Source organism: Megalopta genalis, chromosome 1, assembly GCF_051020955.1.
Source record: "Megalopta genalis isolate 19385.01 chromosome 1, iyMegGena1_principal, whole genome shotgun sequence".
NCBI lineage: Eukaryota > Metazoa > Arthropoda > Insecta > Hymenoptera > Halictidae > Megalopta > Megalopta genalis.
In genome coordinates this window covers 16,632,988-16,649,774 of record NC_135013.1, presented here as the reverse complement: position 1 = coordinate 16,649,774, position 16,787 = coordinate 16,632,988, and the positions used below count along the sequence as shown (strand labels likewise).

The 16,787-nt window shown below is 39.9% G+C and overlaps 1 protein-coding gene across 14 annotated transcripts in view; it reads right to left on the bottom strand.

Annotated features, from left to right (window-relative positions):
* shaker (potassium voltage-gated channel protein Shaker) overlaps nt 1-16,787 on the bottom strand; it is a 489,510-nt gene that overhangs the window by 137,125 nt on the left and 335,598 nt on the right. Inside the window, exon 1 of one of the 14 annotated variants that reach the window (XM_033473907.2) lies at nt 7,149-7,168. The exons of the other annotated variants lie outside the window; for them this stretch is intronic. Within the exon in view, the coding sequence (XP_033329798.1) occupies nt 7,149-7,153 (5 nt within the window). The 5' untranslated portion in view covers nt 7,154-7,168. Of the gene's footprint in view, nt 1-7,148; nt 7,169-16,787 lie in introns of those variants that run through there. 14 annotated transcript variants of the gene reach the window in all.

Genomic DNA, 16,787 nt, shown 5'->3' with positions numbered 1-16,787 from the left:
AGAAATTTAAATATCTTTGCCCAGCTCAAAAAATTTGTTCCGCGACTTAAACTGATACGATTCTACAGAACGAAGTCTCCTCTTTGCAATAACATTGAAAACTGATTTACGATTTTTTCCCCAGATTTATTGTACTCTAAATACTGTTTAAAAAATTGACAAAAATTTAAACATCTCACCGCTACTCGATACATTTTTGACACGGTCCAAAGTGGCTCGGTTTTAGAAAATGAAGCGTTCCCTTCGCGACTACACCTCAAAAATTGATGTACGAATTTTGCCAGCAGTTTTATCGCGTTTTGAACGAGGACCGTGTCGTCGGTGCTAAAGTAGAACGGTACTTCAAACGTGACCGTATATTTTTCAGATTTACTTCGATTTCGCGGAATTCTACGGCGGTTTAGAAGACAGACCGTTGGTACACAGTACGTCCGAGTTTGCCAAATGTTCGGATACTGGCGGACGACGGTGTACGATCGGGCTCGGCAAGAATTTGCTCCGAACAGCGAGACAAATGCAATCGAAAATGAACAGCGCTGAAAACCGGGGCAAGTAGAATATCGAATTGAAATTTGCTAGATGAAGTTATATATTATTATATTATTATATATTATATATATAATATATAATATTTATATATTTATATATATTATAAATTATTATATATATATATATATATATATATATATATATATATATATATATATATAATATGTTATATGTTATTATATAATATATAATATATATATAAATATTATATATTATATATATAATATATATCTATTATAATATTATTATATATATATATATATATATATTATATATTATTATATTATATTATATATATAATAATATATATTATATAATAACATATAATATATATAAATATTATATATTATATATATAATATACAATAATATAATAATATAGCTTCATCTAGCAATATATATTATTATATATTATATATCGCCGACGTAGTCGCACGCACGTGACACCGTTCCCGGAAGCCTGTATCCAATTCTGCGGCGGTCCCCATCGGAATAACGTCCGTTTAACGTTTAATTAGTCGCTTAAAAAGCCCATTGAAAAAGTTACGCAAACTCTCCTGAAACGAACGATGTACGTTTTTATACGTGTTTCACCCTTAACTCTGACTGCGAATTAAAAAAGTGTCCTACAAAATCCGGGCGTAATTGCGTTACGTGCGGCCCGCTCGCTCCAAACATTATTTAAACACGTTGAAACGTGCGCAACGTTACAAAAATATATGTATATCGCGGTGTCCGGCAGAGTTTGCACAGTCGATCTACGTACAAGATGAGCGCGTTCGCGAAGCTTTTCCGACGGTCGAAGCTCGGAGAATTCTTCGAGTTAATCATAACGATTTCCTGTTCGAACAGGGATCTTCGGTATTTCTACGAGCAATGCGTTTCCAAATTGCTCGAACAAACATATTTCCCCGTCAGCCCCGAGAATCCGTACGATATCCGCGCGATTCTACAGCCGCGTGTCTCTCACGCCACGAACGGAAAACTGGAACTTTTCCAACGTTGAAAAAACGAAATTCCTTCGTGCATCGCCGAAAAAAATGAAATTCTCCCGTGGCTGGAAACAAAAATCGGGTATTTCTCGCCGAGCGGCGGGATCGTTTTGGTTTCTGGTTCTGGCGTTTCGTGCCGAATGCAGAACGCTGTCCAGAGAGAGAGAGAGAGAGAGACAGAGAGAGAGAGGGAGAGAGAGAGAGAGAGGGAGAGAGAGAGGGAGAGAGAGAGGGAGAGACAGAGGGAGAGAGAGGGAGGGAGAGAGGGAGGGAGAGAGGGAGAGAGAGGGAGAGAGAGAGGGAGAGACAGAGGGAGTGAGGGAGAGAGAGAGGGGGGGGGGAGAAAGGGAGAGAGAGGGAGAGAGAGGGAGAGAGAGGGAGAGACACCGGGAGTGAGGGAGAGAGAGAGAGGGGGGGAGAAAGGGAGAGAGAGGGAGAGAGAGGGTGAGAGAGGGAGAGAGAGGGAGAGGGAGAGACAGAGGGAGAGAGAGAGGGAGAGAGAGGGAGAGGGAGAGACAGAGGGAGAGAGAGAGAGAGAGAGAGAATTCGGTTTCTGATTCGAGAACTCTTACCGATTACAATCGGTAACTATAAAAAAATTTATTCGAGCCTTACGGCTCGAATAATCGCGTCTCCTCTTCCCAAATTGTCCATTTTTGTGCGCAATCTCAGCACGAATTAGGGAGAAATTACGGTACTTCTCAGCCGCAATAATCCGTCAAGTTATTTAGGCTTTAACCCAGTGACCCAGCTGTGCGGCCAGGTCTCGAATCAAGATTGAGATAACTAATCGCGCGACGTCCGCCGGACACGCGATAAAATTGCAATAAATATCGAACCCCGTTGCTTCCCGAATCGGAACTGTCTTCCCGTCCGGGCCGATATCGATACACGATGAATATCGAACGATTACGAGCCCATACGACGACCTGCAGTGAAGATAAGCGACGTTCTTCAATATTCTCGTCTTTCCTCCAGTTCTCAGAACCTCAAGATTCGTTATAGTGATTCAAAAATTTCTGAACACTAACCAGCGCTTGGTCAAACCGATTCCATGATTTATATTTCGCAATCATTAAAATTACAAAGATGCTTACATGGGAAGCGATTCATTCAATTTCTTCATTCAAGCATAACTCTCAACTCTTTTTTAAACCATTAGGGACGAATGTCGACATAGCGACGACATCAGCGCCGCGTATCTTGCCCTACAAGTTGCAAATATATAATTATTTGGTTACGTATATAACGAAAGATCAGCATATACTGTTCGTCTTTTCTATTATTGAACTCTTTGATACGTAATTTAGTCGTCGAAGGAAAAGCTCTTATTACTGCAAAAAATACACGACTGCAAAGGATTAATAAATAAATTCGGTTGTCTCATGTTTATAAGGTAAATCGTTCCAGTTATAGTAAATTCTCCTGAATTGACTCTCAACTTGGAAACAAAAATTGCGGCTCTTTTTCACAGTATTTATTTGTAATTATTGAATTATTATTTATATAATAATATATAATAAATAATAATTATTTATTAATAATATATATTATAATATATTATATTATATAATAATATATAATAATACATTATATATATGATATATTATAATTATATTAATAATATATTATATAATTAATATAGTTATTTATATAATAATTAATAATTATTTAAATAATAATTATTGAATTATTAATATTTGTAATTATTGAAATTACAGAGATGCTTATATGGAAACTGATTCACTAAATTTCTTCATTCAAGAACAACTTTTAACCCATTTGGTTAAGTTGTAAATATATGATTATGTGGTTACGTATATAACGAAAAATCAGCATATACTGTTCGTATTTCCTATTATTGAACTCTTTGATAGGTAATTAATCCTCTGCAAAGGATTAATAAATAAATTCGGTTGTCTCATGTTTATAAGGTAAATAATTCTAGTTACAGTAAATTCTAATTGTCTCTGATTCCCTAATTGACTCTCAGCTTGAAAATAAAAATTGCGTCTCTTTTCCATAGTTACCGATTGTCAACAACTATAAAATCGAACCGCGAAGCTCGATTAATCGTACCATCTTTTCCCAAAATTGTCCACTTTTATTTCCAAGCTGAGCGTCGATTAAAGAGAATTTACTGTACTTTCAATGCTCGATAATCTTAGCGTCGAAAAGTTTTAACTATAAGCTTATATATTTTGAACAACTCCGAAATAATTCCGCTTCCAAGTAATACGTTAAGCATCCGAATCGAACTGAAACTTTTCGGTGTAGTTCGGCGAAGCTTTGCGAATGGAATAGACAAACTTTGAAATCCCATTGTTCCCCGGCGTCGGATCTGCTCGGGAGCCACGTGGCCCAAATCGATCGGAATCCGTTCGAACAAAACTGGCTCCCCACTAATCATAGCGACACGCTCCAGCGAGCCCTTTTGCTCCGATCCTTCGAGATTAATCCGTCTGGCAGACGAGTCATCGATGGGACCGATCCGATTCACCGGCGAGAAGAAAAGGAGAAAAGCGCGGCCAAGAATCGCGACTTTGCACGCTCGAACGCTGCGGAATCGTCTTGCAGCAGCTTCCTGCGCCTTGCAGGGAATTATGCAGAAGTGAAATTAGAATCCGACCGAATGGTTTCTATATAATATGCAGAAATTGGCGGTGTGCTTTGACGACATTTAACACAAAATTGCCAATGTTGCGATAATCATCGGGGCCAGCAAAATCATAAGAAAAACTGAACGCAATACATTTCGACGAATCATTCGCGGTTATCGTTCAAAGAACGAAGCTTTCGATTTGGCTTGAATGCGGGGAAAACATGAATTGTACGTGCACAGTTTACTAAACAATGAAGATAAAAATAGCCTGCAATATCTGTTTACTCGTTTCTTCGCTTCCGAGAACCGAAACTTTAAAGCAGAGTTGAACAGTGCTCGAATTGTTACGAGTGAATGTTTATTTAAAATAATGAGTACGTTTCGGTCGAATATTTTATTCGCAACAACGATTGTTCATTACTTGTCGCAAATTATTATATCTATATAAAGTTATTCGAATAAATTTAGTTACGCATAAATAATCGATCTACCCAAATGTAACAAACGTTCCGATGCAACATTTGAAAAGAAAATAAGTCGATAAACTATGAACAAAATTCTTTATATCGTATCATTTTCATCGAAATCGATTATTTTTCGTACGAATTCCTGTACGAATGAAGACATATTCGAACGAATTCTGATTTAAAAAAGAAAACTTATTCCGACAAATTTGTACTCGATTGGATATTTTTATTCAACAGTGCCAATTCAATTTTATTCGTTAGTCTTTATCTCTTATCCGTCATCCGAATAAAATTTAGCCCAACTCTGCTTTAAATGAGCCGTTTATTTTGAAAGTGGCATAAGTCACTTTGTTCTTAAGTCGACATATTTAAGGGTTTGCGTTTTAACACGTTTAAAAATATGGATGCTAACTTTCGAGAAGATTAACTTGTATTCGTTATCTCAGGATATTGAGATATTTTTCTCGGTATAAATAATTTCGTATAAACATTAAAAAATCGTCACTTTTCACATTACGGTAAAGTGACTTATGCCACTTTCAAAATGAACGGCTCAAATATTGATCCAGTTTTCCGTTTGTCTAATAAAATGATAAACAAGGCAACAAATTAATGAGCAGTACACCAAATCGTGTTTGGTCTTTGACACTGTTTCGTACCGTTGTACGTAACAGAGGCATTTAACGAAGCAATTTTTGGCAAACTCTACGAGGTGCAAGAAGGTTTCTCTCTGAATGTTTTCTGGCCGCGCGGACCTGACAACCAGTGGACAACCAGTGGACAACCAGTCACTGGGCCAGCCACGTGGTCCAGAAAACGTACTCGTTCTATACCTGTGGTTGGTCGATCGCGATGCGATTGAACTTCATTAGCGAGAAGATCGTTGCCACGACCGACCGTGTCAGTCGAATGATCTTACCGTGGATACCAAACAGCCGATTCCGGGGGAAAGACGTGGGCACCGATAGCACAGAGTCAGCATCGCCGAGCGCCTACAGCACAGCCAACAGCCGTTCAACTAGCAGTGTAAAAAAAAAAATGTGCTGCATTTCGAAGCATGCGGACGGTTTCCCCGACCGGAAATCGCCCACTCGTACGGTGTTACGCAACACGGGCTCGACAAACGGCGAGTCGTTTCGGAAAATAAAAAAAAAAAGAAAAAAAAACGGCGAGCCGTCCCGACCAGAATATTTCGCGGAGAAAATCGCAGCGAAAGGCGTAATTTACGCCGCAGGCGTCCACTAAAATATCGCGTACATTATTAGGCCGAGACCTCGGCAAAAAGAAAACAGTGAAATTTCTGTTTCAGCAAAGCGACTGGACAATTAGTAACAGAGAGGCAAGTTTAAGTGGTTCCCTATCGTGACGGTTCAAACAAACAAAAAAATGGAATGTTCCCGGCTACTTTTTTTTCGTTCGGCACTTTGCAAATGCGGCGGGTAATACTGCTCTAAAAACTGGCAATTCCGCGCAGGCCTTGAAACCGAAAGTCTCTAGCATAGTTTACGACGTTGGAGACTTTAAACGCGTTTTATGGTTCGCTGACACGATATCTCATGAACCATCCGTTCGATTTACTCGAAAGTCTCCGAATATGTTCTGCAGACGTCATTTTATCGTTTCGATACTCGAACTTGTTAGTTTTTCGTACGCGAAGGCGTTTCAGCCTCGGGAAACAACGTCGCCGTGGCGCCCCGTAAAACAGTCGGAGCTTTCGATCCGGACGATATTTTTACTTGAAAAAAATATCTGTGTACTCCAGAAAGTTACGTTAACAAGCTCCGATACCTTTAGCATCTTTACGTCTCGTAGGTGATGTGAACAAAATTCTCAAAGTAAGGTCGTTCTTACCGTAGTCTATACCGCGTCAGCTACAGAGGGCAACTTTTTCGTGCTCGAACTTTCGGTCATGCGAATATTTTCCTTTGAAAAAAACGCTGTACAATCTCAAAAGGTGCATCGATGCTCCCAGAACGTTTAGATTCAATACGTCCCCCAGTTACCGTAGGAAAATTTCTCAAACGGGCCCCGTGATTTTCAGTTTGCATCGTGTCAGCTACAAAGAGCAACTTTCTCGAGCCACAATTTTCGATCGAACGGATATCTTTCATCGGAAAAAAAATACTGTATACTATCGAAAGATACGAGTTAAGAGTTCCCGTATTCTTAGACCCGGTACGTGCCATAGTTCCCGTGGAAAGAATTCCGAAAGATGGTCCCCATGGTTTTTACCGTCACAATAGGGCTCGCCGAGTCGGCGATCGCGAGAAGATCGATGGATCGTCCGCGTGGCGTAACACCGTGTCCAGGAAGCGTAAACCCGCGGTGCGTGTCCTCGTGCGGCATCACTGAAAGCGCTGTTATCACCGGCACTGGCCCCCTTCGATCCGTCACACGTAATCACACGCGAGCGAATCGGACGTCGGTCGGCTTGATTCGCGGCGGCCGTGGTGTCCCGGCTCGATTCGAATTCGATATTCGGTTCGGTATGCCCCACCGCGTGTCTGTCTATCTACGGGTTGCTCTTCCTTTTCCTCACCCCATCTTCTACTGCACGGAGCGGCGGACGCGTTGCACCGTCAGCAAACAGCTAACCACATGGTCCTGTCGTCGGACAGCATTTTGTTTGTCGGAGCCGTGCGAGCGACTGTCGTAGCTCGAGGCTCGCGAATCGCGGCTGGTCAGGAGCTGGCGCTCGAACGGTTGTGCCAGCGCGAGCCGAAGCCGAAGCCGAAGCCGAGGCCGAAGCCGTAACCGAAGCGGAGCGGACCTGAGCGGAGCTGAGCGGAGAGGAGGGCCGCCATCCGTCCGCTCGGCGAGCCGATCGGTTTTTCGTTTCGGATCGACTGGCGTAAACAAAAACGCGGCGCAGCCTGCATAGCCCTGCGAGCCGACTTATCATCCCCTAACGGGCCGTGCTACCCCCGCGCCGACTCGCGTTGCGGGATGATAACGCCGCGGATCATTATTAGATGGCGCCAGCCGACAGAATCCCAGCTACCCTTATCGACTCCATTGCGCCAACACGCCGCACGATGCTCCCGATCCTTTACCATTCAAACCACTTTTTTTTCAAAAAGAAAAAAATAGATAGAAATCTTCTCACCGATATCCTTCGATCTCCAACATAGAGGAGAGATCATCGGCAATATGTCAACTACGCTTTATTCGAACCGTGCGAAACTTCGTTTAATCCGGTCAAGAACGTGATACTTCGAATGCGTGGATTTCCGAATTTCATGTTCAAGAGTCGTTCTCTATATTTCACCGATACTTTGTCCGGGTGACACGAACGAATTGTAAGTTACTTCGGGATCCAATCAACTATTTTTGACTCGATCGATTGCTTTTCCTCTTCGTAACCATCCGACGAAGTTATTCGAAGTTATTCTGCGAATAGTCACGCTTCTGCTGCGCCAACTATTCGCATTTCTAATGAAGTATTATTATTATGATAGTATAATTATTATTAATTAATTTAAATATTATTAATTAATAGTATCATTATTATTTCTAATAAAGTATTATTATAAATTCGATGGACTAACGAAAATTGTCAAAATTTAGCACAAATACTCCACTCTCTGTCTGTAATCATTTAAGAGCTACCAAATGAAGTAAGAACTAATTTGCTTCCGTTTTGCTCGGTAATTTGCTCAGCGTCGAGCAACCAGTCGCTTAAAATCATTTTCGGATGATTATACTTGAACTGCAAGTGTACGAACTGCATAGAGTTCTTCGAATAATAGGCATCATCCCCTCTAAGCTGTAAGCCAAAAGGGATTCGTTGGAAATCGTAATACAGTAAATTCTGCCTAATTGACGCTGAGTTGAAGAAGCTGAGCTTGGAAATAAAAATGAACGATTTATGAAGAGGAAGTACAATTAATCGAGCCTTGCTATTCATTTTTATAATTGCCGTCAACAATTACATAATCGAGGTGTAAGGCTCGAATAGTCGTCTCTCTTCATCCCAAATTGTCCATTTTTGTTCCTCAACTGAGCGTCAGTTAGGGAGAGTTTACGTATTTTCAATTTGAAACAGGAATAAAATAGGCTCAAAAAATAATCGGTAGAGAAAAGCATAGAAATTCTATCGCATGACGGAATTTAGGTATCTTCAATTTGAAACAGGAATAAAATAGGCTCAAAAAATAATCGGTAGAGAAAAGCATAGAAATTCTATCGCATGACGGAATTTAGGTATCTTTAATTTGAAACAGGAATAAAATAGGCTCAAAAAATAATCGGTAGAGAAAAGCATAGAAATTCTATCGCATGACGGAATTTACGTATCTTCAATTTGAAACAGGAATAAAGTAGGCTCAAAAAATAATCGATAGAGAAAGGTATAGAAATTCTATCGTATGACGAAATTTACGTATCTTCAATTTGAAACAGGAATAAAGTAGGCTCAAAAAATAATCGGCAGAGAAAAGTATAGAAATTCTATCATATGACGGAATTTACGTATCTTCAATTTGAAACAGGAATAAAGTAGGCTCAAAAAATAATCGGTAGAGAAAAGTATAGAAATCCTATCGCATGGCGGACTTGGGCTTCAATCATTGACAATCAATCTTTGGGAAGAATCGAGGACAAATGGCGAAGCTATCCTAGAATGTCTTGCACCCTACGAGGGTGCTTGCACCGTAATCACCCTCAAAGGGTGATTATTTTACACCGTTTTTCAATGGCAGTTTCATCGGGAATGTTGTCCGTAGTCGTGATTTAGTTGTAAAACGTGACTAAATTCGATCGAGCACAACGCGCGCCGACGCAGGTTGGTTCGCTTGTCGCGACCCCTCTGGCTCTACCCTCTATCCGACCCGTCGACCCTGTGCGAGGACCCGAGAATATTTCACAGGCCGGCCAAGCCTGCCAAACGGGTCGGCCAGTCGTCATCGGGGTCGATTCTCGCTCGGGAAATGGTTTCAGGGTCAAGTTACAAACCCGAGTCAAACACAATGCGGAAAAAGCCGGGCCCGCATTCGTTCGACGATCGATTCGACCGACCGGACAAGGCTCGACCGCGATCCCTGCCGATGCTGATTGGAGGAAACGGTTTTGGCAAGGCTCTCCTCCGTCTCTCTCTCTCTCTCTCTTTCCCCCTCGCTCTCCCCCGGCTTTGTTAAACCTCGGCGAGAGCCGACCAGCTTGCCTTTCTTTGCGCCGCGGGGGCGTCGCATCACGTTTCCCAGACGTTCGCGCGCCATGATCGATTTGAATTGCGGCGGGGAGGGCGTGTTTCGAAGCGACGATCGATGCTTCCGACGGGACCGCGGAGTATATCGAAATAAAACAGTCGAAATTCGCGGGTATCTCGAGTATCGAGCATTTGCACCTTCGATAGAATGTGAACATCGAAAATTGTGCAAACTGAAAATTGAGCTGTCTCGTGTGACACGCGACTTCCGGATTTTTTTTCGGTCAACCCTTAACCCTTAATCGGACTATCAATTACTGTCAGTTATTGTTTCAGTATGCGGTGCATAGATACGCGATTTAGTAAGTGCAAGTAAATTTACGTTGACACATTGCAAACCTGATGAGTTAGGATTGCATGAATGTTTAGATAATTGCATCAACTGTATATCAATGTGGCCACCAAAATTCGGTCACGGGTTAACTCTTGCCTTGCGAAAATATTTTTCATTGTTCGCACGAACAATTGAGAATATTCTTCTGTTATTTTATCTATATCCAACGAGGAATAAAAATGTTGGAGCTGTTATTAACGAAGGATGGCAGACCAAAGTGTAAGCAATCGCTTTTTGGGTCGAGAATCGCTGATCTTCGATTTGTTGCGACATTGTTAAAAAAAAATCAAATCGCGATTTATCAGGGCTTGGTTTAAAGGCCGAACATTCTACTTTCACCTCCCCGAGTTGTTTTTCGAAAACTTGCTTTTGTATTAGAATGAGGACAGAAGCACAGAGACACGATATTCCTCTCGAAAGTTTTACAATGTTCAGACTCAAACTTCTTCACTGAATTAAAAAGATTACATTAAAACAATTACATTAAAAAATTATATTATTGAAGATTATGTTCTCCTCTTTACAACATATTCGGAAAAAAGAACGGTGCGCATTCTTTTTGTCACCGTTTTACCGCAGTTTGAGAGGAGACCGCGCTGCTGGCATTAGCGTGACCCAAAGAAATGGCCATTTTGTCAAGCCATTCTCTGCATGGACCGTAACTTTTGTCATAAATTGTGTCAACCATTGCATGGGACAGTCGTGCATAATGAGCATTTAACCGTCGTGATAATTAAGTTTAACCCAGACCGATGATAAAGAAAGAACAGATGCATTAGCAACGGTTTAACTTCTCTTTGTACTAATTGGAGGCGAGAGATCACATTTCTATTAATTAACCAGTTAGCTGTGGCGTCACCTTTTCAGAGCACGTATATCTATATGTGCCGTGAGGATCAAACAATGACGAATATACTCTGTTAAAGTGTTTATTTCCTCGCACGAAGGATATTCTTCTGTTATTTTATCTATGTCCAACGAAGAATAAAAATGTTGGAGCTGTTATTAATGAAAAGCGGAAGACCAAAGTGTAAGCGATTGCTTTTTGCATCGAGGATTGCCTATCTTTGATCTGTTGCTACACGGGGAAAAAATGGGGTCGCAATTTGTCAGGGCTTGTAAAATACTCTGTTAAAATATTGGATCGAAAAGACAGTTTTATGTGATAAAATTAACAATTTTATGGCTAATATTTACTTATTCACTTAACGTTTACATATACTACATACATAATAAACGAAAAACGCAGGAAAAATCGAATACTTATAAAAGTTAACCCTTTGCGCTCGAAGCTGTTTTATCTGTAAACGTAAAATAATATTTCTGACTTACAGAATTTTCATTTTATGTGGCAAAATGTATTTTACGCATACGAAGTTGAGTTTTGTAACTCGTACAACGGTTACACTTTCAACGATTTTTTAAATCTAAACTTTGTCGATATAAAAATTACCTTAGAACGTGACATAACAAATTTTAGTGGTGCCTCAGTGTCACCACGCGAGCGCAAAGGGTTAAAAATTCAAATTGCTGCTATAGAACGGCTTTCAGCAAAGCAAAGAACGATATATAATAGGACTTTGCACGCGTCGAAGACTAATATCGCGATTCTTTTCTAGTCTTATTTTAACACTATGCCCTCCGCAGATCTTAAATATGATTCTTTTCTTTGACGCCGGCATAATAGCTTGGAAATTTTAGATTTAAAAGAAAATTTCGAAGATGGCGGTAATATAAATTCCTAAAATTAAGATATGTCATCCAAGAAATTTCATACTTAATTCTTAGTTAAATAAGCACAATGCTATAGTTAGTTTGCTGCCTTTTAACACCCAAGAAATATAGTTCAAATGTTATTTCAGTTTTTTAAAATGCCACCAAAATGGTACCACCGACATACAACAGATAGTTTTTGCATGGCACCAGCGTGGTGCCACCGGACGGCATAGTGTTAATAACGATGTAAACACCTTCGAGTAGGATTTACCTCAAAATATTCTATACGTCTTGAAATTTGAGAATATGTTTTTGTTTTCGCTAAAATTACTATTTAAATAGCCATGACGCAAAATATTGCCACTTCTCCATGACGAGTATGCTCGTCGAACACAGCCTAACTGGTTAAGCGAGCAGAACTATATAAACGATGCAGACCTTTCAGTTCTACTTTTCTCCGTCCGCAACGAAAACGAAGAACCATCGCTATCTTGGAAGCCATCGAAGCGTTCTCATTGTCGGACGCGTTGCGATTGAAAAGTTGGCGTCAGAGAAGAATGCGTCACCGACGTGCTGACCGGCTGCCAATGAGGAGGTCGTTTCCAAAATCTCGTCGCGGGAAAAAAAAAATGATCGGACCCGATGCGATCCGAATTGTGGCCGGGACCCTCCCCCCTCGGCTTTCCGCGTTCTAAGCTCGACTCGCAAGTAGGTTAAACAGAAACTTGGAAGGTTGCACCACGTGTAAACCGCGAACAAACTTGACCCCATAAAAATGCCCGCGATCTAGAGTTTTCCAGCGAGCAGCGAGCCCTGGCCGCGATAAAGCCATTTGCTCGACGAAACGAGAAAAAGCCACGACACTCTGCTATGCGGGGTGTCACTCTTATCTGCGTCAACGCGTTCAACGTCCGCAACGAAACAATATTAACCGACAAGTGAGGAAGATTCGAATAAAAGTTGCATGGTTCCAGAGGTCGACGTGAACAGTTGATGGATCGAGGAAATGAGACGGTTCTTTTGTTTGTTTTTATTCGATCCTTAACTCAGAGTGAAGTGCGCCGATTTTCGTTCTTTAGATTTATTTATTATTTAGATCAGGGGTGTCAAACTCAAAAGCTAACTTGGGCCAAATAAACAATGCTTAACACGTTCCGTGCCGAGCTTCTTTTACTCGAATCTTCACACTTTGATATTTTACTAAAACTTGATGTATTACGTGCAATTATTCATTCTCGTACACATAACAACGTAACAAAAACTTATCAACGCCCATTCTTGCGGTGGAAATTGATTCTTCGGTTCTAAATTTCTTGTAAACAATTTGTTCAGTTCACTAAGTAAACATGCAAGCGTGTACCATCGATGGTACACGTGGCACGGAACGTGTTAACTTTAGGTGGGCCGCAAAAAAAATCAATGTTCATAGAAACAAATATTTTTATTTTGACTAGTACATTGTAATAAACATTTATAAAGTTAAATTATTGTTTACGTCCTGATACTTGACATCTCTTCTCTGATACTATCTCTCCTATTTCGGAAGAAATTTTATTGACCGAGACTACTTTCAAAATTTCTAATTCACGTTTCTGTTTTATTTTTACTTTACGTCGGATATATTGACTGGGCCGCAAAAATGTTCATCTCGGGCCACATGCGGCCCGCGGGCCGCGAGTTTGACACCCCTCATTTAGATTATCCGCATCAACGCGTTCAACGTAGGAGACAAAACAATTAGTGGTACCAAGCAATTCGAATAAAAGTTGATTCAAAGAACACAATTTAACATAAATAGTTAACAGATGATATGCGATAGTTAACTATAACTTGTTTCAACCATAACACCCCCTTTAGGATAGAATGCAACATTCGCGTCACGTGTTGTAGAATGTACTCCTTCAAGATGGAACATGTACAGTGGCTCGCAAAAGTGTTCGTACATCTTTTAAAACGCAATAACTTTTTTAAAACTGGACTGAGTGACCTGAATTTTTTTTTTAGATGACGGAGGGACTTAGTATACTAGACAATGATCAAAACGCCTTTTTTAAATTTGGAATGACGAAAAGGAAAGAATAAAAATCTCTCGTTTTTTAACTTCTTCCTTTGAGCCTATAATGAAAATTTAAAAAATGTTTTTCGTAGATCTCAGTAATTTATTATATGCCTGCTAAGAAATACCGAACATGTAAAAATTAGTGATTTCTTATTTCTTTTCACAGTTATTGAAATCGCGAAAATTATTCTATGAGAAACTTTTATACAGTCTTGTTTATTCAAACATATACTATGATGAAAATTATACAAATTTTTATATGCCCTATATATATAATATAATTATATATAAAAGGGCATATAAAAAATAGGGCATATATATATATATATATATGCCCTTTTATATATAATTATATAAATAAAAGAAATTTGAATAAATCCAATCTCGTCATTGTGACGATACACTTTAGTCATTTTTAGGGCTCGGTAGTTGTTATAGTGTTAAGTGAAACATGTTAGTGAACCATCGTTCCTTAAATTGTTCTCAATAGTGTCGAACACTTTGTATAACAAAGTTGATGCAGGTCCGCTGCGGTCGTAACGCTGTTAACGGTCCCGATGCCGGAAAAATGTCTGCCGTGGTAATGGAGCTGCCCTAACGTGGTACAACCTGGACGAGCTAACAGAGTGATCGTGTTATCGCCTGCATGCGAGAACACCGACGAAGAAAAGTTTCCTGGAAGTTGGTCCGCAGTTCGAAATCGAGTGTGTTGCAAATAGTCAATTCGGATCGCGGAGTCGTTCGACTATCTCGCGGAAGTTTTTAATCCAAAGAAACAATGAAAATCGCACGTTTTGCAACCGGTCAACTGGTTCGAACTCGAATCACAGCTTCACGAAACACAAGAAAATGTTTAATTTAACGAGACATCGGAATGTATGTTTAAAATATTAGATCAAGATCGAAGTCTCGCCTTTGCAACGATGCCATGAAATTCAATGTACGATATTTTGTTACGTGCTTCATTGCACTTCGAGTCGGAATGTGGTTTCGAACGTCTCTTTGAAGTTCGCCAAATTGTTCCCGCGACTAAAGCTGCCACGAATAATAATTATTCACCAGTCTCTTTGAGAATTGTATAAGTTACTGTAAATGTACTGTGCATGTTTCATTTTCATCGTATTTTGTTTAAATACGTTTATGAAATATTAGGTCTACCGGAAAGTTCTGTCCGATAGTGTCACTTCAAGTTTCAATCCATATGCACATGTTGATTTGGGACATATACGACTATCTCTCTTTATCGTTGCATTTACACGCATGTACTCTCCTAAATAAACTGAAACAAAGATGTCTCATGTCATTATTAAGCGAGACGCGATCGCGAAAACATGGCTACCGATGACAATGCCAGACCACATGCTGCTTTGGCGACTCGTCAGAAAATCGCAGAGCTAGGCTGGGAAATTCTGTCGCATCCACCATACTCCCCAGACCTAGCACCCTCCGATTATCACTTGTTTCTCTCTTTGCAAAACTTTTTACAGGAAGAAAGATTCAAAACCGAAGCTGATGTCAACCGAGCACTAGTCGAGTTCTTCGCCTCTAAAAATAAATCATTTTTTAAAAATGGCATTTACAAGTTGCCATCACGCTGGCAAGAAGTCATAAGTAACGATGGAAAGTATATTCTACGATAAATATTATTAAATGTATGAAAATTGTGTTATATTTCGATTCAAAAACGGGCAGAACTTTCCGGTAGACCTAATATATGCGAGACGTTCTCTTCAACAAATCAATTATTCTGCCAAATACAATACGAAAAGAATTGTTATTTTTATAGATCAATACTTACTTTGCGTTTATTCTTTTGAACATTACGGATAGTAAAAGCAACATTGCCAAATATAGTAAATTCTCCCCAATTTTCCTTCAGCTTCTAAACAAAACTGGACAATTTGGAAAGAGGAGATTTGAGCCTTGCACCTCGTTTTTATAATTGTTGACAACCGGTAACTATCTTTTAAAAATGGCATTTACAAGTTGCCATCACGCTGGCAAGAAGTCATAAGTAACGATGGAAAGTATATTCTACGATAAATATTATTAAATGTATGAAAATCGTGTTCTATTTCAATTCAAAAACGGACAGAACTTTCCGGCAGACCTAACACTTCGCAAACAAATGATTTTGCGACGAATTGGGTAACGTTAAATTGTGTAACGTTAATTTTGAAATGGCCCCAGAAGAATTTTTATGAAGTTCTCTCGCTGCAGAGCGTGTGAAAAATTTCTACCGAACTTCCCACGTTTTTCACGTATGTCAAAACCGGCTGTAGTTCGCCTGCACATCAGTTTATTTTACTAAGCCTGGCAGAAAGTATACGAACACCGTTTAAAACGCAATAACTTTTTTGAAACTGGGCTAAATGACGTTGTTACGAGTTACAAGCAGATCTCGTGGTAATCGCAGTTTTTTACGGACTCCGACCAAGAACGGGTAATTTTTACATGTTTTTGTGGGTGTAGCTCGACTGTGCGTGAAGCGAATTAAATTAAATTTTCGTACCAGGCTCGGAAAAAGAGGTTAAAAAGCGAGAGTCGTTTACTTGTTTTTTTTTTGCTTAGAAAAGCATATGTTCGTCATCGCACAAAACTAAACTTGCCTCTTTAACATTAAAATTTAAGACGTTCAGTTAATATTTGAAAAAGCTACTGCGTTTTAAAAAATTTCCGAATATTTTTTGTCAGGAGCTGTATAATAGCCGTCTGTTCGTATAACCAGCGCGAAATTGACTCGGCTTCGCGAGTACATTCCGAGCTGGCTGTCACCTCTAACCACAATAGAGCTGGGAAGAAGGGAAGCGACAAAGATGAAAAGACAGAAAGAAAGAAAGAGAGAGAGAGAAAAGAGAGGGAG